This window comes from Saccostrea cucullata, unplaced genomic scaffold (assembly GCF_032062105.1).
Source record: "Saccostrea cucullata isolate Sc308-1 unplaced genomic scaffold, CSIRO_AGI_Scuc_v1 ctg993, whole genome shotgun sequence".
In the NCBI taxonomy this organism is placed as follows: domain Eukaryota; kingdom Metazoa; phylum Mollusca; class Bivalvia; order Ostreida; family Ostreidae; genus Saccostrea; species Saccostrea cuccullata.
Window position 1 is genome coordinate 15,690 of NW_026940528.1, and position 23,883 is coordinate 39,572.

Below are 23,883 nucleotides of genomic sequence, written 5' to 3' on the forward strand. Positions count from 1 at the left end.
TTTTTGTAAGGGTTATTTTGTTGTTGTTGTTGTTGTTGTTTTTGGTTTAAAGGATCCCATACTTTAAGACTTCCCATGAAAAGGTAAAATTTTATATACCAGTATCATGATTCTTCTTTACAATGAAATCAAATTCTCTCGAACCAACACGCTTTTCAATTCACCTAAAATCTGAGCCCTCTAAAATAAGTTATTTTACAGTTGTAAAATATTTCACTATCCATATTTCAAAAAGCTATTTTTGTCCAAGGAAAACACAAGTGAAAATATATCAAACAAATTTAATGTACTCAATTCTTAAAATAATGCCACGTCGCCTATGAGTTGTTTAACTCTGAACAAGAGTACCACAATTTCATTGAAAAAAAAGAGCAAGGCAAAGTAAGTTCAAATCACACAGTAACACAACACAGAATATACACTGTTCTTGACTATTAATTTTTATCCGTTAGATTATGTTTGAGTTGACAACAAAAGTTATAAAACAGAATGATAACAATGCTGATAAATATATACTAGTATAAATATGAAATGGTCTATAAATCGGTAGTCACAATTTCAAATCTTCTGTCTAAATAGCTAGGCTTCCTGTTCCTTTTATTTTATTTTTTTTAAATAAAACGCTACTACCAAATATCTATTGTAAAAGCATGCTTCTTTTACAGAATAAACCTTATCTGGATGTACTAACTAGAAGTTTTGGTACTTAACAAAATAAAAAAAATGTATTTCATGCCAAAAGTTTCTCTTGTCAAAAGAACGACGCAAAAAAAATTAAAATATCTGCAAACAAATCCAACAAAGCAAAGAAAGAATTCACATTTGATTCCGCCATCACGTTAGCAATTCGCCTCTAAAACTTTCTGAAAAGTGAAAACTTTTGTTAAAAATTGGCTTAAACATTCGTGTTCTAATAAGAGATATATCACATATTTTTTATTGGTCCAACTCATTTTCAGTTCTACAGAGTTAATCATTGTTTTAGCATTAGTCAATGTAAACACATCACATATCCACTTTATATCCATGAGGAAGTCCTCAAATACTAATTAATAGTTAAAAAATGAGAAAATTAACAGTCATACAAAATAGACTCATCACTGCAAGTCGAATCACTAAGTGTCGTCTTTCTACAGTCATGACGATTTCTGCACATACATTCTCTTTCAAATACATAAAAGTTTCCTCTTGAACAAATGTATTTTGAATAAAGGCAACAACTTTTAGTGTAAATTAACAAAACATTAAAACACGCTGTAAAATCGCTTATTTTATTCATTTTTGGGGGAGGGGTGATTTTCGTTGTTTCCCTGGTATGAGAAACCACACATTTTAAATATCCCATGCCCCATGAAATGATATCATTTCATATTGCAGAGAAATAGCTCTTAACACAAAAATTGCTTTATACCAAGAAAAAAATCGACCTCTCGAAAATAGGCTATTTTACAGCATTAAAACTTAGCAAAGAACATAGAACCAGTCTGCACAAGTCCAATTTACTTAATACCAGGTATATTGTAATGAAAGAAACCAATTGCAAAAGTTAGGTGAAACTACTTTCTCTGCATTTTGTTCTTGTGCGTATGCCTTGTTAAAGAATGAAAAGAGGCATGTACAATTATTTAAGGATACGTTCATGAATACGTTATCACGTGAATTTCCGGATATATAAGGACAAGTGGTTGGCACACATAAAATAAATACATTGCATCACTCTAAATTAAAAACAAACATTCACTCAGGTACATCAGTGTACATAATAACAAATAAAATTTTAATAACAATTTTAGAATGTTAAAAATACACACAATTTTTCAGAAATAAAATAATGATAATATACAAAAAGTCTTTAGACATTTAGGAAATAACAAAAAGGTACCAAATTCTTTTTAGCATGAAAGACCTCATACTAAGAAAAAGTAGTATTGCATGATAGGAATATTGCCGTTCTATTTAAAAGAGGAGGCTATATAACAGCATAAACGTTAACAAGCTTATGTCAAGTCGTCTCTTTTAGAAGCCTCAACGAACACTGAAAAATTCCTAGATACATTTAATATTCTAGTCTGAAAAATAAACAGTGAACATACTTTATTTTGGTGATATTAAACAAATCTTTGAAATTTAATTTTTTTAAATAGAGGAATCAAATCAAAGGGGTCGTGGTGACCAGTGTTAAATCTATTGTCTTAGACGAACATTCATCAATCTTCTCAGTTGGAAAGAGCTGGTTTTCCGTTGGAGTCTGGTTGAGGTACACTTGAATTAGTTGTTAAACCTGTTGTCATGCTGTCTGGTAAATTTGTATAACCTCTATGCAGGTATCCCGCTGAAAAAAAAATCATCATATAATTTTTTTTATAATACTGTATACCAATTATTTCGAAAAATACGGATTTTCTAGTTGTATGCGATATTAATAAGAATTGTTGATTTAAAAAAAAGGTTGTTCTCATCTGTACTGAAATTGATATGATTAATGATACAATATACTCTATATTAAACGGTAAAAAACAGATATGGAAAACCGTTGAAACGTGAATTAAAAAAACACTGTTAATCAAAACATGCAGAGGGTGAAAAAATCAAATATCACTACTATGGAAAAGGTCAATATTTTGTCTTTTGTAAAAACGATAAATAACGTATTTTGTCAAAGATTCTGTATCTTTAAATCGAATAATAGTTGAGCAAATATTAAAGAGAATCTGAATGAAAAGAAATCTGGCATGTCAACAATAATGACAATAGAGATAAATACACATATATATTGATATATTTGAAAGCTTTAGTTTGCTTTGAAAAGTACGATAAATCGGTTTTGGAGCTTTAGTATCTGAATAAATGCAATTTAAAGAAGCATATTCAAATTTTTTCAATTGCATTTGAAGTGAAGAACAAACAATTTTTTTTAAGTTTTCAGATCCAGAAAAACACCCACATTCTTATACATGGAAAGAAAACTACTTTACACATATTTCTTGAATACAACAGAATGAATAAGGTTTATGCATGCATTTTAAAAGATTTAAGAGGCCTATTAAGCTACTTCTTCATGAAATCCTTGCTCTATAATGTTGCCATGTAAAGAGTTCAGAAATAAGATTGTCGCCAACAATCTTCTGAATTGTAGCAGCCATGTCGCACGTGCAGTTAAGAAAAAGAGATCAAAATATCTACTTTTTAAATACACTGTACATTTAACTATAATGCAGAATGCACAAAAACACGGTATTAAAGAGTCTTATTAAAACTGTACGCTCAGATATCTTTTTGGGATGTATTATTCAATCCAAAAAAGGATTCATTTTACCTCTTAAGAACTAATCGACATGATATATTTCTGAAAAAGCCCTGAGTCAACATTTGATGCATGCTGTTGTCAAAGTTGGCACTAAGCATTCCAGGAATAAAAAGAACCAAAAATAAACTTTTTCACACTTAGTATTTCAATGTTTGATGTGAAGAATATATTTATCTCAATTATCTGATTACAGAATGCACTTATACAAAACAAATTTGAAGTTTTTGTATAAATTTACACTGAAATGACGACGGATTTTCCCGTTATTTACCGATCATAACAAGGGACCGGTTGGTGTGACTGGTTGGCAGAGGATGCTCACTCCTCCATGGCACCTGATCCCACCTCTAATGTTTTGGATTTCCGTGTTCGCTCTGCCCCTATTTTGTTTTGTTTTATGGACTTTTGATCTTAAATACTGTTTATCTTTATATGTTTCATTTAAATATTTTGATCTCGATCCATGAAGCATGTGCAAGGCATGGCAGAGACAAAGTCAAGTTAAGCTAATATTTTGTTTAATCAAACCTATACAATGGTGGTCTGGACACTGAAACTATAAATTACAGCAGAGTGTTGTGATGTTATAGAAAAGCTCTAGCACAATAATTTTTGATTTGCATACATGGCGGCCATTTTTCTTTTTAAAAATGTGACTAGGATAGGAAATTTGACTATGCCTTGTAATCATTGTTTGCTTAGTTACCTGCTGTAACATTTTTTTAAATCTAATTGGATTTGCTATCAAAAATCAAATTTGCTGTTTAATTAGAAATAGATTAAGGTAAGAGGAACACAATGAACAAAAACTTTGTACTTTAAACATTTTCTTAAAATAAAATGCAGAACAAAATTTTCTCGCATTTGTTATTTCTGTTAATGTGTTAAGTCGTTTAGATAATCAAAATGTTTTGTAAATAAAAATTTTTGTCAAAATGTAATAATTTTGATTAAAAAGAATGTTAGAAACTAGCATGCAAAATTTTTAGGGTTATGTTTTCTATCCTCGTTTAATAGTAAAATAAAAAACAAACAAACACCATACCATTTAGAACGGATTTGTCTTTGACTGAAGAAAATATACTTAGAGATTATGTTTTGGGCAACAAAGTACAGTAATTAAAATGAAGGAGTATTTGAGGAAAAGTTTTTTTTCTGAAAGGAAAAGAATACTGTCGAGACTGAAGATTATGGTTTGTACTTATAGCAAAGGAAGAGAAAAGTAGTGAAACTTTTCAATAAAAAAATAGAATAATGATCCTTGAAAAAGTCTCTTTACGTTCTCAGTGTAGTCTACTTTCATGCCACTTTATATTATAATCAGACTAAAACTGTATTTGGAGTAGCATTTTAAGAGAAACTGATAAATAGAATTATGTACCTTAGTGTAGTCTACTTGTGTGCCAAGTTATATTGAAATAAGACCAAAACTGTGGGAGGAGTAGCATTTTGAAAGAATTTCACAGAAATTTCTATTTTTAGTAACCACGGCAACACCAATCATCGAAATCAAAAAGATACACAGAATTATGTATCTTAGTGTAGTCTACTTGTGTGCCAAGTTATATTGAAATCAGACCAAAACTGTAGGAGTAGCATTTTGAAAGAATTTCACAGAAATTTCTATTTTTAGTAACCACGGCAACACCGTTCATCGAAATCAAAAACCGATATACAGAATTATGTATCCTAGTGTAGTCTACTTGTGTGCCAAGTTATATTGAAATCAGACCAAAACTGTAGGAGGAGTAGCATTTTGAAAAATTGTTTACAGACAGACAAATCAGACGGAATGCATAAGCTCTTCTGGTCTCTGACCAGTAGAGCTAAAAATGATAAAAGTATATAAAAGTAACTTATAACATGATCTCGAATTAAGAAAACTCCTCTATATTACAAGAAAGCACAGTCAATTTTTACAAGAAATTTTACTAGCAGTACAGCATAGTTTTAAAATATAGGTCGCAGTAATAAATATAGGTCAATATTGATAAAGTTCTCAAACTTCTTTTGATTGATTACACAAGAAAAAATGCCAAGGATGGCACATTATTTACAACTAAAATGAAATGCATGTTTCACACATATCTGGTAATACTTTTTATGTCTTTTATAGAATAAACACGAAAGTGTGAGTGTAAGTATCAAAATGTAGCTTTTTTTGTTTTAACACAATGATTCTTTTGAAGGCGTATAAAAACATATATCTTTATACACCAGAAGAAAAAAAAGTAAATATAATAAAGTACAATATAAAGTGTTGATACTTTGACTAATAATTAAAAGTGTGATTAGATTTCAGGATTTTTTAAGTAATGAGTTGATGAAAACTGTCATGATGAGAAAATTGAAATCAGAACTTACGATCGTTTGCGTTTTCTTCCTGTTTCTTGTCATATGTGTGGATCTGCTTTTTCTTCTTCTTATAAATTATAAATCCTGCTACAGCAGCTGCGATAAGAATGAGGAGAGCTATAACAATACCGATGATTAAACCAGTGTTGCTGCTGGATTCTGCAGGGCTGTCAGTAGTAAATGCTGCAAAATGATATTTTTTGCTGTGAGTTCAGGCTTCATGCTCCATTACCTATGTGACAATTTCTTAAAAAAATTGATTCAATTTTAGATTATGTGACAAAATTTTAACTTTTATTATTATTTTCATCGATTTATTTGTTTTAAATTGAAAAAATAAAGAGTGTACTCACTTTACAACACATTTACATCATAATAAATTAAAATTCTAATATTCACAATCAAGAAGAATATTTAATATGAGGCAAAATAAAAATATTTATCGAAAGAACGACTGGTATACACACGTGTTTTAAAAATAGACATAAAATGAAAACAGAATCAGAGGTCCTTTTTACAAAAAAAAATATTGCGACTATGATAAAAAATTGGCCAATATTGATCTTAAATATCTGATAAAGATGTTCATTAAGAAAAATAGCACTATAGCATTTGCACGTGTAATCCAATGTATTAACAGAAACTTAAGATTTCTGTGTCCTTCAGTAGATTAGATAATGATTAGAAAATAGGAATTTTTTTGTCTAAGACGTAAGATTTGTGAAAAGGGCCAGAGGTCTTTGTTTGTGAAACCTATGTTTGTTTCAAGGTAAATCAAAGCCATACTTACGACAGGTTACTGCAATGATAAAAATAAGAACTATTTGAATTATTACTATGAACATGCCTAAATTGCACTTTAGGTCTATGCTTTGTCACACACATAAAACACAACAAAATCCCCATATCTAAATATAGACGTGCATTCACACATTGTAATCAACGAAGAGTAATTTTTAAACTTCAAATCGAAGTATTTTGAACCGTGGGAAAGAAATTACTGAGTCTAAAACCAAATGATCATTATCGTGTTAATTATAATTTCTTCTGTATAATATTTAAATGGTTTTTACAGTGAAATTTCTATATCTTTAGAACCTTTTCTTTATAACTTGGTGATTTAGTAATTTGAAATACCCAAATAAATAAGCTATTATTTTCTTATTAATTATAATCAAGTCGTTATCCTTTACGTGCAGAAATATTTTTTTTTCCATTCTTTGATAACAAAAGTGAGCCAAATAACTTTAAGTTTAAATTGCCCTTATTCATATGTAACAAAGGGCATATTTTCCAGATTGATAGTAACATATAAAACCTACAAAAAATCGTGATCATGAGGAATTATCATCTTGTTTGAAAAAAGCAAGGGTCGTTCAACAAGTTATGCAAAATGTCATACAAGAAACATTTCTTAAATATACTTTAATTCCTCAAAAGATTCCCTCTTGACTTTTTGCGGACGTCTAATTTCTTTCAATCCATGGCCAGAACATACTCATCTCGCCATGCTTTACTTGAAATTGTAACGTCTTCCTTTGATGTTTTTCTTACGTATTGAAAGGTAAAAAATTTCAATAAGTCGGAAAAGTGGCGAATACGGGCAACGGCTTAGATATGTCAACGTTTCTTTCTTCAAAATTTTCTTTAAAGGATATATTTCTATCTTGTTTGTAGCAGCATTGTCAAGTTCAAGAAAATTACCCTAGGGGTCTGATATTTGAACATTTCTTATGAAAAATCTGCTTAACTTTCCTCAATGCAAATTTCACATTTTAGCTACCTTGATGGTCCTATTTGGGTTTTTTTTAATTGTGAATTTCTTAATACACGTGAAAACTGTACGGTATGGAAGACTTGTCTTTCTCACATCAAGGGAACGTCTTTCAAAAGAGTTCTCGTTTTCTTCTTAACTAGTTTTCAGCTCGGTGTAAAAACATGCTTACTTTAAAATAAAAGTTCCTATGAAGTCTGTAAAAAAACGCAAGCGATTTAGGGTGATACAAAGTACTTAATAAATATAGCATTTTAATCGTGATAAAATCAAATGTTTCTGCATATATGATATATGTTGTTTTATTCATTGAACGACCCTCGTATTTTTGTATGAGAGCATTGTAAGATCTTCGATCACTGGTTTTTATTTTCTCTACCGATTTGTTTTATTTGTTAAACCAAGTCTTTCTTTTTCTTTCTACAATGGCTGCAACTTTATTGTTGACAACTTACACGAACGATTACGTTACACGAACGATTCCGCACGATTAACGCACGATTAAACCTGTTACACGAACGATCCTTCAAGCACACGATTCTACACGTATGTACATGTCTACCAGGTGGACCGTAAAATTTTATTGAATTGGATTTCATAATGTGCAGAATTTAGGGCGATATGATTTTAAAAAATGGCGGCATGGAATGACTTAAATTACAAGTTATATCCACATGTTCCATTTTTTGAGAATCTCTGAAAATTATCTTGCCAATCATTTTTTTTTATTTGCAGAAATTTTAATAATTAATTAAAAGTAAGCTTCAGAGATAAACACTGATAAACAAAACCCCGAAAATAATGTCGTGTGCATGTACGCATTGAGAAATGTTTATTTATTTGTAAAAATATTTATTTTTGATGTATTGATTTTAAAAATGTCTTGACCACAATTAGCAGTAATCAAGAATGGACATCAGAGAAAAAAAAACCCATTAAATATCTAAGTACAGTTTATCGATCACAATAGGTCACGGTATTTGATAAGAACATAATATTGTACGACTTACTATATTGCTTGTTTACAAGCGATAATTAATTCGTTCTGCATTCAATTATGTAAATTACGCTTCATTCATTTTATTTGGATTTAAATAAAAATAAAGACTAAGGAAAAACTTGATTAACACATAACATTCCGATAGAAACTTACAAAACGAAATTTACACGTTTCTAAACACACGATCACGCACGATTAAAACCGCAAACGATTGAGTCTGATACACGCATGATCTCGCACGTTACACGAACGATCACGCACGACACACGAACGATTCTGCACGATTGGTTGTCAACAATAACGTAGCAGCCACTGTATATATTTTTTCTCATTTGTCTAATACAAATGAATGTATGAACATTTATTTATTTGTTAAGCTTTTATTAATCGTTGGCCCAAAAAATCGACAATCGTACCATATGGTGTCATGGTATACTTGGAACCTCCAGATCCAGCCAACGTAGTGTTTTGTCCAGGTCCACAACTTCCGCTCTTCTCTACCACTGTTACAGTGGACCCTGATTGTGTAACAGCCTTAAAAGATATCAAGAAACACATCTCCATGACCATTTCATAGTTTAAATCCCGACACCTTAAATAAATACATTGTATCTCTTCTATGCTCCATTATCTCCCATTTTAAACGATTTCTTAGATCTTTGCATTCTTTTTTGAACAAATATAATTATTTTATGTACTTGAATTATCTTGGGAAAACAGATACTTACCATACAGGTAAATCGGAAATATGTAGAATCATCAGCAGTACCTGGATTCACAACCAAAGCGTAATAAGTTGACCCCTTTGTCACAGAGGTCACGCCGTAAACTTCTCCCTCTGTGAAAATAATCATACTAATGCAAATGAATTAGAACTTTGGAAACTGTTTACATCACCTTTAGGGTCAAAAGTTGAGAAAGGAAATTGAGAATCATTACTTTTTAACCTTATCTTAAGTATTTGGATACCAACAGTAAGTTCTAATTCTGAGAATTTTGAGTGCATGAAATAGGAGTCCAACTTTGATTTTATGAACATCATACATCATACTCACGAGAATAAGCGACTATTGAATTGCACTGTGTCATGTTGAAGGTCATGGTCGTTCGGTTATTGCAGACGTCCCAGACAGATCCTGTACCACAGGAAGAAACACCAGCAGACGTTACTTTTGTGTACTCAAATGTGCCTAGCAACGGTGTTGGCAGCCATTGTTTGACGTCTGCCATATTTGCTGCAAGAAATAAATGGGTTGTACAATAGTCAAATACCACGGAGTCAGATGAGAACAAAGTTCCTGAGATATTTTTAGATAATAATGTTATTATAATTCATTTCATTCAGATAATTTTATTCATTGAGAGAATAATAATCAAAAGATTAAGGTCCAAATTGTAAGATTAGTTCAAAGAAAAAGCTTTTCATTCGTTTTTAATCATTGATTTATGAATATTATATGACTAAAATGCAGTAACCATATTGCAAAGCAGATCAAAAGATGGCAAAAGATAAACGTTTGTTTCTTTTCCAAATTAACATTTTTTTTTCTCTGATACTGACATTGGATTGTAGAAGTTATAAGTAAAGAAAATTAATTTATAACACATTAAACACATGAGCCACAGTGTACCTCTCAAAATACTGTCATTCTCGATCAATACATACTGGACTTGACGAGAACGTGAAATTCTTCTGTTGGTATTGAAGCTGTTTTATTACACGCTTGAGCTACTGTCACAGATGATCCGGTGATAAAAATGTTCATTCGTTCACCATTTGCATTTGCTTGGTTATCTAGGAATATTAAGCACAAAAGCTATATTCTAGTAAAAGCAAACGAAATGATAACTCAAAATATCTCATCATTCTATTTATCACTTTAGTAACTGAGAAAAAAAATAATATTACCTCCTTCTATATAATAGGAATAGGAATAACTTGTTATTTTAGTCATCAGCTGACATATATAAGCATCAAAGTTAGAACCAAAGACATCTATCGGACTGCCGGCTCTGTAATTAATAATGTAAAAGCAAAAATACAACTGTATGAAAGAGACCAATGAAACTTTCGAAAAATATTAAAAACGTACTATAATATTGGTAAACACCAATTAGTTGCCTTCATTTGTATATATGGTAAAAGTATAAAAAGATTTTGTTTTAATTTGAGCTGCTAAATATTGAAAAATTTAATGTAAGGTCTTTGTTCATCACTTTATACGCTGACTTCATAAGTACAACTACTTTAATGTTACAGAGGGTCGCTAACAAAGGCTAAGTACAGTAGTTTAAATGACTCAAATCTTACGAATAACGTAGTACATATAAACCATACTGGAATATGAATGCATGCCTCAGTCTATCCCTGGATAATGTTTTAACCTTTATCATCAACTAATTTGTCAGTTACCTGCCTTTAATCCATTAATCTAGCAGACGAGCATTAGTTATAAACCAACATATGTTGGTTAATATGATAGAAAATTTTCAAAGTTCAATCCTGGCAAATATAAAATATTCTATCAAAAGCTTCATAGACATAATTTACATACTTTGACACGACGTAGTCGCCTTCTATTAAGTGGCAGGTCCATACTGAACTTCCAGAATTATAAGATGAGTAGGTGTAACCTGTCATCTGATTAGCTGTATAAGTCAGCTGACCTTTATTGCTGTCGTACCAGACTCCATTCTGAAGGTCCGTTGGGTAGGTACATGTACAATCTGAATAATCCAAACAAACTTTACCATATGCTTATTTTTTTCTACCACCTGGTCAAAATAAAAGCATTTTATATGTTAAATATTGTTTGTTAAAAATAAAATCAATGTAATGTAATGCTAGAATTACTTACAATTCTCTTAACTGATATGCATCCTTGTTAGATTTTATTTTTAATAAAAAAAAAATTAACCGTTTAATTAGTTACTGTTGCTGTTTTGTTAATGACGTCTAATTTTCGTCATATGGAGAAGCACATTGTTACATGTATCACTGTGAAACATATATGTTCTTAACTTCACTTCAATTAAGAACAAACTTAAGGCTGTCAATTTCTCCTGAACTGTTTACATTACGTCTTATACTACTTAATCAAATAAAAAGAGCTTTAAATTAAGTAAATAATATGCACATTGTTAGTCTGCTTTATAGATGAAATAATAAATCACATGCACGTCATTATATTTGTAAATTTAACAATGAGGAATCATGAAAAAGCTATCTCTTGGGGGAACGAAATTTTGTCATCTGATCCTGGGGCCAGTTTCACAAAGCTGTCTTATGACTAAGATCTGTCTTAAGACCGAAAATTATCTTAAGATTGCACCATAGCTGTTTCACAAAACTGTCATATCTTATGATAATCTTAAGATCTATCAAAATCTTAAGACAACTAGATACATGTCATAAGTCTAAAGTGTAAATCGTGACAGTATATATTTTTGCTAAAAGCCTAAGGATATTTAAAGATAAACGGTTTTTAGTGATAGAACAATCCTTTGGACTAAATTAGGCCAGACGGAACGATGACCCCCCCCCCCCTCCGCAAAAAATAATTTGTCAATAAATAAACGATAGAAAACCTAAAATGTACTACATAAATGTTCTCCTATTTTATTCATTTCAATGCATTTTTTGTTCCCTCCCAACTGAAATCATGTACGAGGGACGTTCAATAAATAATGTCATTAGCTCGGTGACATACAACATAGAAGTCATATGACATTAAGCTTGACTTTTTCTCATTATTGAATCTTTAATATATTGATAACAGTTTGTGTGACCACTTTTCATCGCATTATTTCATTGTGGGAAGCTAGAAAACAAGGGCTTTTCGAGACACCGCATTAAAAATGAATGGTCAAGAATCAGTAAACTAGAGTAAAATTAAATGCTTCATTAAAGCAGCTGTAAAACTTGTAAATTTCCCAAATATATATTAACTGAAATATGTGAAATTTACAGCAACCAATGCCTGTTTTATAGACACGTGAACAAGAAGATTTCAATGAACAAGAATTATATAATGGGCATCAAAAATGGGTACCGTCCTTGGCAACAATGACTTACAACAACCAATGTAAATTTGCGAAAATTCAACAAATCATCACTGATTATGTTTTAATGACTTTAAGAGACATACTATTAGCAAAATTGATAAAAATAATTTTGGGGGTAGTTCACACTGTTTTAAAGAAACATTTTATAGTAAAAAAGTTTAATAGTCAAAGGTCACCGTATATTTTGAAAAATGAGTGAAAACGATAGCGTGTAGGAATATCCAAACAATTATTTTTAAAAAATTGAATATTGTACTTATCCAGATTTGTCTGAAATTCTAACAGATAACGAAACTTGAATCCATTTTGCTTTAACCCTTAAAACAAATTTACAATAAGATTCACATGACAAAACTGCGAAGGGTAAGAAGAGTAAAGAATTACAAGAGCATAAAAACAGTTTTATATGCTATTTTCTTAAATATTAGCGGTCTTGTTGTTTAAATTCATATTCGGGGAGGAAGTTCAATTTATAGAGGAGTCTAGAAAACATTTTGTTTTGCAAAAAAATTGAAAGGTTTATGAGAGGAATGAAACAGAATGAGGAATTCACTACATTAAATTTCTTTCATGACAGCGTCCAAACCCACAGACCATGAAGAGTAAAGGAGTTATGGGGATAAACAGAAAGTTAATGTTTTGTCACACCAACAAAATTTGCCAGATCTTTCAACCTTTGACTCGTTTCATTTCCCAAACTTTCAAAAAAATCTATCAGAAAGAAAAAACAAGTACAGCATATCATTGGATCTACCATATTCCAGTATACGAAGGGTCATCCGCGAAAATATGTTCGAAAAACAATTAGAAATTGAATGAAAATGTCACGGAAATGTGTTTTAATTAAAAGAGAATATTTTAGTTGAATCAGTAAGACTAAGTATAGAAAAGCGTTTTTTGTTATTTCCGAGCCCCAAAGACATTATTTATTGAACGCCCCTTGTAATTCAGAATAAAGTAAGGAAAATGACATTATCGTATATTTCCCAATCGCATCATGAAAATTGACTATACATGAGAAAAGGATATATGGTAAATTAACAATGAGTGTGAATCTGTAAAAATCAAAATTCATTAGAATACACTCATTAGATTTCTATGGAGAATAATGTATTGATATAATTTCAATGTGTTAATGATTAGTATGATATACTAAATTGTTGAGTCACCTAATCAAGGTCAAAAAGGTTAAATTTAGAAAATACTTTGGACTGTAATTGGTTATTAAAAATGATAAATACATCAAATATTGTAGATAACAATTACCATTCACCATTTATCTCCACCTTTTATCTCATTATCTAAGATTCGAAGGCATTTAGTTTATAGTCCGTTCGTCCGTCCGTCTGTCTGATTAGCTGTTATTCTATTTGTCCGAAACATCTTTAACCTTGTCCATAACTTTTGATAGCTGCAGATCTGTAGCTCTCTGGTTGAAAAAATTTGGAAAGACAAACCAGAGCTACAGATCTGCAGCTAAGCTTTTTGGAAATCTTTCAAAAAAAAAGCACCGTCAATCTTAAGGTAGGATTCTTCTCATATTTCTAATATTTAAAAATTAATGAAATTTTCACAGAATCAAGAATACAATATCAGTAAGTGATAGTATCAGTGAAATTAAATTTGACCGTTTTATATTAGAGGCAAGGTCAGGTCAAGGTCGTTATCTTTTTCCTTGACATTAAGAATAAAAAAATACTGTTGCCAATCATGTGATACCTACATCTATTTCAAAAGTTTAATGATTGTTCTTTTTGCATAAAAACATATTACTATATCGGGTCTATAGCATGATATTACCAAATTTACATAAATAATTTTACTTAACTGGGTATTGGCTAATCCGAATTTTCTCTGCTTTTCTTAAATTTTTAGGATATATTAGTTATTTTCATATGCTTCCTATATTTAACTTTTTCTTATTTTCACATATAATAAAGTAGTCTTATAAATGTACAAAATGATACAAAAACATAAAGTTTTGATCGTTTACTAAGAGAGAAAAAATACTTTTTATTGTTTTTTGGCTCAAACCTTTACTTTGATAGGAAGCGTTTAAAAGCTAACAAAGTTCTAGTTTGTTTAAAAAATCATATTTATTTGATATATTTTGAAAGTTAAGTCCATTATTGATTTAACTTACATTTGAAATTTTCTCCAAGTCTTTGACTGTGTAAAAATTATAACTAATTTCATCGTTCTATTATAATTTTGAGAGGCAGAAAAGAAGATATTTTCATACGCCACCATTCCTCCAAAAATATAGTCCCTGCTAGTTTTCAAACGCAGTTTACTATTTCTATTTAAAGTTGTACATTTCTGATGAGGAAAGAAAGATATGGTCTTTTAAATTCCTTACACATCAATATGTAAGACATGTAAGCAAATATACTTTGAATGTTTCATCTAGTCAGAAACCAGAGAAGAATCCTACCTTAAATCTGAAATTTAAATGTTCTTTTTATGGGCTTTTAAAGCACGATGATTTGGCTAGAGGATGAAGGATGATGTTTTGGCTTATGTATTTGACAACAACCGTTTTAAAATAATGCTTGTTACCCACACACTTTATAAAGAAAGTTTAATTATAATGTTGTTATCCTGAGAGTAACCGATTAAACTATTCAATTATTTATAATTCAATTATTACCTGTTACAAACAAAGTATTTTCAATCATTTACATTTACATTACAAAAATTCCGTCAGTAGCACTTTCTCTTCCTGTAATTTCTTTTGCAAAGGTCGGCAGGTTCATTTAACGACGTAGCCATTTTATCCTTAGCAAGGTGCTTGCAGGTATTCTGTAGATTTGCAAAAGGTTTTGGAATTTTCATTTTCAATCTGGGGGTCAAATGGTGGTTGAAACATATTTATAAACATGTAAAACTAAAAAATAACAATTAAAGCAAATAGATTATCTGATTATTTGTGAAATTTGTTACAAAAAAATTCTCCAGAATGCCCATGAATACCTATAGCTTATTGTCCTCAAATATATTTGTTGATCCAATTTATATGAAAATGCATAGTTTATATTCGCGTTTCCTAAAATCTATCTTGAGGAGTTAATAGGTTTTCCTATAGAAATGATTGATGATCGATAATGAAAAGCATTTAAAATCATTATGGGTAAACACGCATGAATTATTTCTTTGAGAATTAAGTAACATTTTTTTTAGAATTATTTATTGAGTTTTACAGGTGACTCTCGATGGCTCGAACTCCGATTTTTCGAATTACTCAATCTCTCGCAGTTGAATTCTGTCCTATTTCCGCTCTATATAACACGGCAAGAACCACGAACGATAGTATTGTTCTCCCGCCTACCTCTAAGTCAATTCTCAAAAGTTAAAATATTTGAATGATTTTCAAATTTTTTTATAGATATTTATATGAATTTTAATAAAACGTTACTTTTTGGGGATACCAAAGAGAGATAACTCTAGAAATTTTGGTAAAACTTGAGTTTTTCACTATAGAAATCAATGGAAAACGGAAAATATTTTTAAAACATCTCCCCCCCCCCCGGTGAAACAAAAATTACTTTTTATTGGTAATATGGACTGTCATTTTACAAATTTATGCCAAAGCTTTTTGTGTTTCACGGGGGGGGGGGGGGGGGAACATATGTTAATAGACAAAAAACCAAAAAATGCTGATTTTTCACCAATTTTAAAGCTCTTTACAACTAAATAATTGTATTTTATTAATTTATATATGTTTTATTTATTTGCGTAAAACATAAGAAAAGATATGAGATATATTTTATGATATTTAAGACTATTTCAAAATATGATGATTCTTGAAAGTTCGATTTCACTAGAAAATATCGTCTACCCCCCTTTTTTCGAGAGCTGAAATTAATGATAATTTACTATCTAGCGCTGGAATCAAAATGATTAATCAATTACCATAGAACTGTTCTTTGTATTAAACAAAGATTTAATGGACAAATTGCCATTAAAATTGAATTGAATGGGTGCAAAATGTAGGCGGGAATCAAGAGTTAGAGTACGTAGTTCTTTACACCCGAGCTCTCAAACATATGTATAAACGTATGTTTGTTTTTTTAATTTGAGGAACCGGCTAGTTGTGGCGCGGAAAAGGTGACGTTGTTTTTTTTTTTTTTTTTTTTTGAACGTATTAAATTGAATAAATCAAATGGATATATATATATATATATATATATATATATATATATATATATATATATATATGACAATATGTCATATATATATATACAAGATATATATATATATATATAGCATATATATATATAAATATAAATCAGATCAGAATTGAAAAGTTTACGGGTGGGATGGGGTAGGGTGGCTTGAATTTTGATACTACTTGAGAATGCTTCCACATGCCTCCATATCGATAAAGCATATAACTTTGCTGTTCTTGAGAAAAAGGTTTTTAAAGATTTTTTTTTTAAATTTTGTTTTTATATATTATATATATATATAAAATATATATATATTATATATATGTTTCCCTCCCTCCCCCAAAGGGTCGTGATTTGAACAAATTTAAATACAATACATGAAGACGCTTACATGTCAATATGACTAAACATAGCTTTTCTGTTCTTGGGATTTTTCCCTTTATTTTCCTATTGTAAAACTTTGATCCACCATTGAGACCCCCAACCTACCCTTGGAGGTTATGATTAGAAAAAATTTAATTCTACACTACCTGAGGATGCTTCTATATAAATATCACTACTCCTGGCTTTGCTATTCTTGAAAAGAAATTTAAAAAAAAAATATTTTTAATGTAAAACTTGGATCCCCCATCGTGGTCCCACCCTACCTCTGGGGATTATAATTTGAACAAAATAGATTCTACACTACCTGAGGATGCTACAATATAAATATCACTTATCATGGCTTTGCAGTACTTGAGAAGAAGATTTTAAAAGATTTCCCGACAAATTCCTATGTAAAACTTTGATTGGCCATTGTGGCCCCACCCTACCCCAATTGGTCATGATTTGAACAAACTTGGATCTACACTTAGACTACCTGAGGATAATTTCACATGTGTTTCGTCTTTCCTGGCAAAATGGTTCTGGAGAAGAAGACTTTTAAAGATTTTTCCTATATATTCCTATGTAAAACTTTGATCAGCCATTGTGGCCCCGCCTTACCCCCAGGGGTCATGATTTGAACAAACTTGAATCTATACAACCTGAAGATGCTTCCACATGAGTTTCATCTTTCCTGTTTTAATGGTTCTTAAAAGAGGATTTTTTAAAGATTTTTCCTATATATTCCAATGTAAAATTTTGATTGGCCTTTTTGGCCCCTACCTATCCCTGGTGGTCATGATTCGATCAAATTTAAATCTACACTAACTGAGGATGATTCCACATAAGTTTCATCTTTCCCGGCCCAATGGTTCTTGAGAAGAAGATTTTTAAAGATTTTCCACATATATTCCTATGAAAAACTTTGATTGGCAATTGTGGCCCCATCCTACTCCCGGGGGTCATGATTTGAACAAATTTTAATCTACGCTACCAGAGGATGATTCCACATGAGTTTCGTCTTTCCTGGCCCAGTGGTTCTTGAGGAGAAGATTTTTTAAAGATACCATTAATTTTTCACAAATTCAAAATTATCTCCCATTGAAAGAGGGTGTGGCCCTTCATTTGAACAAATTTGAATCGCCTTCACCTAAGGATACTCTGTGGTAAGTTTGGTTGAGATTGGCCCAAAGGTTCTTGAGAAGAAGATGAAAATGTGAAAAATTTACGACAACGACGACAACGACAACAACAACAACGACAGACAACGAACAAATTTTGAACAGAAAAGCTCACTTGAGCCTTCGGCTCAGGTGAGCTAAAAATATAATATTTTCCAGTGATATATTAAGTGAATAGCAAGTCAATTTTAAATCTTCTTTTCTCATCGATAGATTTATGGACAGCAACAAAAATATTATCAGTAGTTGATACAGGCAGATCTTTGACGTTAGTGCTAATAGTGAGAATGTCCAGAAAAACTCAGGGTGGGGCTTATTAAAATTAATTTTCACAATCAGAAAGATCTTTTTTGTAACAATCTTCATTCTTAATTGTAATCTTTAAAAAAAAAGGCCTAAACGTTCTGGCTATTTTAGTCTTAAACATATAAAGGTGCCGTCGAAATTTTACTTCAAATTAAATGCATGTTCAATCATCAGCAACATGGCTTTCTTTGTGCATATTGATTTTTGACCAGAAAAATTAAATGAATATAAAGATTACGGACATTCAGGGGATTTGTAAAGGATTGTGGCGAGCTAAAGGTTTCTTGGTTGTGAAAGAAAATCATTACTTTTTTAAAGACACATTACCTCATAAATGCACTTAGTACTCTTGGACACGTTTGGACAAGTGTATGTGATGTTTAAAGTATGATATTCATCAAGTTTAATGTGAGGGATATTTTTTTTTTTTTACAAATTTTACAGTATCCGAATATACATGTTACATGTTAGGTCTTAGTAGTTATTGCGCTTAATGTTATTAATTCCATTTAGCATTGTCTCTTAGAAAATACATTAAAATACAGTCAAGTCTTTTTATCTCTTGAAAGCTTGATTGGTTAAAAACTTTGAGATATCGAAGGATTCCAGATGATAAGGCTAAAATACAATATTCATAAAGAAAAAATGGGGAAGCATTCCAACTCACTTTGACATATATATAAAGTCGTCACTTAAGATATAGTTCGAAGAGACCAAAGTTCAACTGAATAGAAATCGAAATAGTCTTTGCATGTTCAACGTTTGAATTTCATGCCTTATAATTCAAACAAATCTGGCATTAATTCCTTTTGCATGAAGGAAATGTTTCATTATTGAGATAAAAGAAAAGCAATTATATTCGTTTAGTTTGATGTGAGACTATTGCTTCGTATCAAGAACAAATGCTGTAATTTTCTCTGGAAACTATTTACATTGTGTCTTATACTACTTAATCAAATAAAAGGAGCTTTGGATTAAGCAAATAATATGCACATTGTTAGTTTAGAAGTGAAATAGTAAATCACATGCACGTCATTGTATTGTTGTAGTATTTAATAATTAGGAATCATGAAAAAGCTATCTCTCGGGGAAACGAAATTTGTCACCTGACTGCAAAACCAATGAAATTATGTAATTCAAAATAAAGTAAGGAAATGACATTACCGTTTGTTGCCCGATTGCATCGTAAAAAATTCACTATACAGGAGAAAGGGGTATTTAGAATGAATGTGAATCTATGTAAAATTTGTTAAAATACAATCATCAGATTTTTATAGAGAAAAATGCATTGCTTCTAATTTAATTTCTGTGTTGAGTCACCAAATCATGGTCAAATGGGTTTAAAAATACTCGGGATTGTTATTAAACATCAAGTTATAAATGATAAATATACATTCAAATATTGCACGTGGATAACAATTATCATTCAACACTTTTCTCCACTTTTTATGTCCTCGTTATCAAAGATTCGGAGGCATATAGTTTTCTGTCTGACTGTTCATCTGTTTACATCCGAAAATTCTTTGACCTTGTCAATAAATTTTGAATGTTTTTGTAATCTTCAGTAAAATCCACCAAACTTTAAAACCTTAGTCCAATCTTTTGAACGGTTGGAACTAGTTTTTATATTTAAAATGCCTTTCCCTTTGATTACCCCTTTTTTATCCTTTGACCTTGACCTTTGAGTTTAGTTGATCTATTTTTCTAAAGAAAAAAATCCCTTGTCTATAACTTTCGAACGATGGGAGCTAGGGCTTTCCCGTATTTATCCTTTGTATTTTTTTTTGTTTTATATCATAATTTTTGACCTCATGACATTGACCTTGTAGTTTGATCTATTTTTAAAAAATGTTCAACCTATGCCATATTTTCTGACATGATTCGTACTTGTGCTATTATACTGGTATTTCACGTGTGTATTTGGACACTTGACCATGGAAAGTAACCTTTATTTGATAAAACCTTTAAGTTAACCTTGTGCTGCCATACGAGCCATACCGTCATACTAAGTGTTTCACCTCATTCTCTAAAGAAATACAATGGACAACGGACCCTGAAGGAGGGTGCAGAGGATATTAAAGGGCACCCATACCCAACCATTCCAATGTCAAATTTGTTGAGATGGTGCCATTTATTCAGTTTTTTAGTTTTATATTAAGCACCTATTTAGTTTTGTAGCTCTTTTATTATGGTTCACATCACAAATGTATATAAATGTCTGACTTTATGACGTTGACACGTCAGCTCTAATTAAATTCAAATCAGCCATTTTCTTGAAAAAGGACGATATTTCAAAGGTCACGATTTTTGTAGAACCTTGTCCCTTTTCATAGATATATAAAAGACTGCTTTCGTGGTAAATGTTCCAGTGCTTTTTTGAGTAATACCTAATGTCTATTGTGAAAAAAAAAGGGGGAGTATGAATGTTGAAATTGGCGAGACGAATCTTCAGAAATGATGACGCACGCTTAATGCTTTTATACATAGAAAAAAAAAACGTCATGATTAAATGGTCTGTACCCATATATCCATGATTATGCTAATCTGATAGTGAAAGCCAAGTGTTGCCTCGTGTAATTAATCATTTCAGAAACACAAAGCATTCTAATGAATAGATTGTAAGAAAAATGAATTTAAAGAAATGTATACTGCATGCTCTACTCGGTCTTTTTCAATTGGTGTCACCCCACGAATATCGATTTTCATGTTCAAAAATATTATTCAAAGACGAATATCTGATAATTTGCACTGCAGTACATAATGGCTATGTAAATAAATTATCAGAAATCGCAACTTCGATTTCATCGATCAATATGTACAATGTATTTTTCAAGTTTTTTTTTTTTTTTTTAGTTTTTAAATTAATGTCTTTAATATTTAAAATTTGAAATAATTTGGTTGACACCGTTTATTAAACTTGTACATCATTACATGATCACGGTTGTCCAAGTCTATCTCAAAATTATATTTACGATGAATATTCAAATTTTAAACACCTTTTAAAAAATATTATTTCAGAAGAATTAAAATAAAAAAAAAACGTGAAAAAAAACAGACACTTTTTTGATTTTCCTTACAAGAATACCTCTGAATTTAAAAAAAGTGATATTTTTTATCATCATGAATTTCGTTTATTTTTCAAAAAATCTTAATTTCCAAATGTAATCAAATGAATGGATCCTATAATATAAAGTCTAGGTTCTACAAATTCAAATATAAATCCCACTTACCCGTTAACAAAAATAAATTCCCAAGAGAGAAGAAAAATATATCCCAGCTGAAATGTCTTAAATCCATTCTAAAAAAACTTTTCAATATTTTGATTAAAACTGTAATTTATAAAAAATTTGTAATCACTATCCAAATTAAAACTGATCACATTTTTTAGGTTATCTAAACTCAGCGTGACAAAGCATAGCAGTAAAAAAAAAAGGTAAAATGTCTTAGCAGCGTAGCAAACTGAATTTCGATTGTACACTGGCTAACATTGTCACTTGCTCGTTAATATTATTTCAAAAGAATTCATGATCCATGTTTTCACACCGACCACTTGCACTTTGAAGAAACAGAACGAAATTTAACTATGATATATACGGCTGGTTTTTAAACTTTGATGGGTACACAATACAAAGGCATTCATAACTACGAATTGGCCCCGATTTCATTTTATTTTGCAAATCAGAAAAGCTATTGAAATAAATGTTAAAGGAATATTTATCCTTTTAACATGGACTTTCTGTGATAATAAGATGTCATTCAGTAGAAAATGTATACAAAAATTCGTCCAGGTTTATATAGAATCGATTGCAGATACACTATCGAACACTGAGTACCGATCTACATATCTAAATGGAAAACTCGGGTGTGATTTGCCTTCGATTTGCCATCCTTGTGAAAACTTAATTGAAATCTTTTGAAATGATTCCCATTTAGCTTCAATGGTCACTAACTCTTTTGAACATTATTGAAATAGCTGTATATGGGTTTAAATCAATACAGGTTCATTAAAACGGTTTTAAATAGAAAACGGACAGTAAAGGAATCGCTTATGATTACCTTCTATAGAAATGTATTGGGAAAGGCTAATTGTTCTTGATTTTTTTTATTGAATTTCTAGTTGTTCTAACCTTATTTCGGTACAACAGAAAATGAGTCCCATTATGACAAAATAGCCCATTTAAGGGCGGATCTAGAGGTGATCGCGAGTCCAGACCCTCTTGAATACATTTGAATTTTCAACGCTATTGAATTCTGAGTAACATTCACAGGCGCTTGACGATTCACGATTTGTAAACTATGGTTTACAACTCTTAACTATAGTTAACGATCTGATAAATAAAGTTTCACGATTTGTGAAACTGTGATCAACATCTCTTAACTATATCACGATTGTAAATTATAGTTTACTTTACAGACGTGAATCTATGTATGGCACGCCAAATTCACAAAAATGAGATAAACATAGTTTCACAATTGATAAACTAGGTTTATCGACTGTAAACTATAGTTTACAAATCGTAAACTATAGTTAACGATTCATTAAGTATAGTTAACGATTCGTTAAGTATAGTTTTCATCTGTAAAACTATAATTAACGGTTGTTAACTATAGTTTACGAATGATAATCTAAGTTTATCTGTCTGTAATAAGCGTTAACAATAGATTTTGTTGAAAAACATAGATTCACGTTTGTAAACTATAGTTTACAATCGTAAACTATAGTTAAGAGTTGTTAATCATAGTTTCACAAATCGTGAAACTATATTTATCAGATCGTGAACTATAGTTAACGGTTTGTAAACTATAGTTTACAAATCGTGAAACTGTATTATCAGATAATCTATGTTTTGCAATCGCAAATGATTGTTTTCAATGTTGAGTATAGTTTACGGTTGTGAAACATAGATTATCGCGTTAACTATGGTTTACGGATGTAAAATATAGATTAACGTTGTTAACTATAGTTTACAGTCCGTAAACTATAGTTTACAACCGATAAACCTAGTTTATCGACTGTGAAACTATGTTTAGCTCATTTTTGTGAATTTGGCGTGCCATATCTATGTTTATCAACAAAATCTTTAACGTTTTATTACAGACAGATAAACTTAGATTAGCATTTGTAAACTATACTTAACAACCGTTAAATATAGTTTTACAAATGAAAACTATAGTTAACGAATTGTTAAATATAGTTTATGGTTTGTAAACTATAGTTTACTGTCGATAAACCTAGTTTATCAACTGTGAAACTATGTTTAGCTCATTTTTGTGAATTTGGCGTGCCATAACAGTCGATAAACTAGGTTTATCGGTTGTAAACTATAGTTTTCGGACTGTAAACTATAGTTAACAACGTTTTA

The 23,883-nt window shown here is 30.6% G+C and overlaps 1 protein-coding gene across 1 annotated transcript; it reads right to left on the minus strand.

Moving 5' to 3' along the window:
* Nucleotides 1-948: 948 nt before the first annotated feature.
* Nucleotides 949-22,205, minus strand: LOC134255562 (uncharacterized). The gene is made up of 10 exons (XM_062738094.1): nt 21,751-22,205; nt 10,992-11,163; nt 10,346-10,449; nt 10,103-10,231; nt 9,492-9,671; nt 9,165-9,274; nt 8,853-8,970; nt 6,453-6,461; nt 5,672-5,845; nt 949-2,332 (listed from the first exon to the last, which is right to left on the minus strand). Exons 1-10 carry the CDS (start codon nt 21,815-21,817, stop codon nt 2,217-2,219), a joined length of 1,179 nt encoding a protein of 392 aa, XP_062594078.1. The 5' UTR covers nt 21,818-22,205; the 3' UTR covers nt 949-2,216.
* Between the last annotated feature and the right edge of the window lie 1,678 nt (nt 22,206-23,883).

Bases quoted from the DNA above. Each gene is read 5' to 3' on its own strand.
- LOC134255562 (XM_062738094.1), bottom strand. From the start codon at position 21,817: ATGGATTTAAGACATTTCAGCTGGGATATATTTTTCTTCTCTCTTGGG. The intron at 11,164-21,750 runs GTAAGTGGGATT...TGGATTATTCAG, and splicing joins GAATTTATTTTTGTTAACGG to ATTGTACATGTACCTACCCA. The intron at 10,450-10,991 runs GTATGTAAATTA...TATTAATTACAG, and splicing joins GGCGACTACGTCGTGTCAAA to AGCCGGCAGTCCGATAGATG.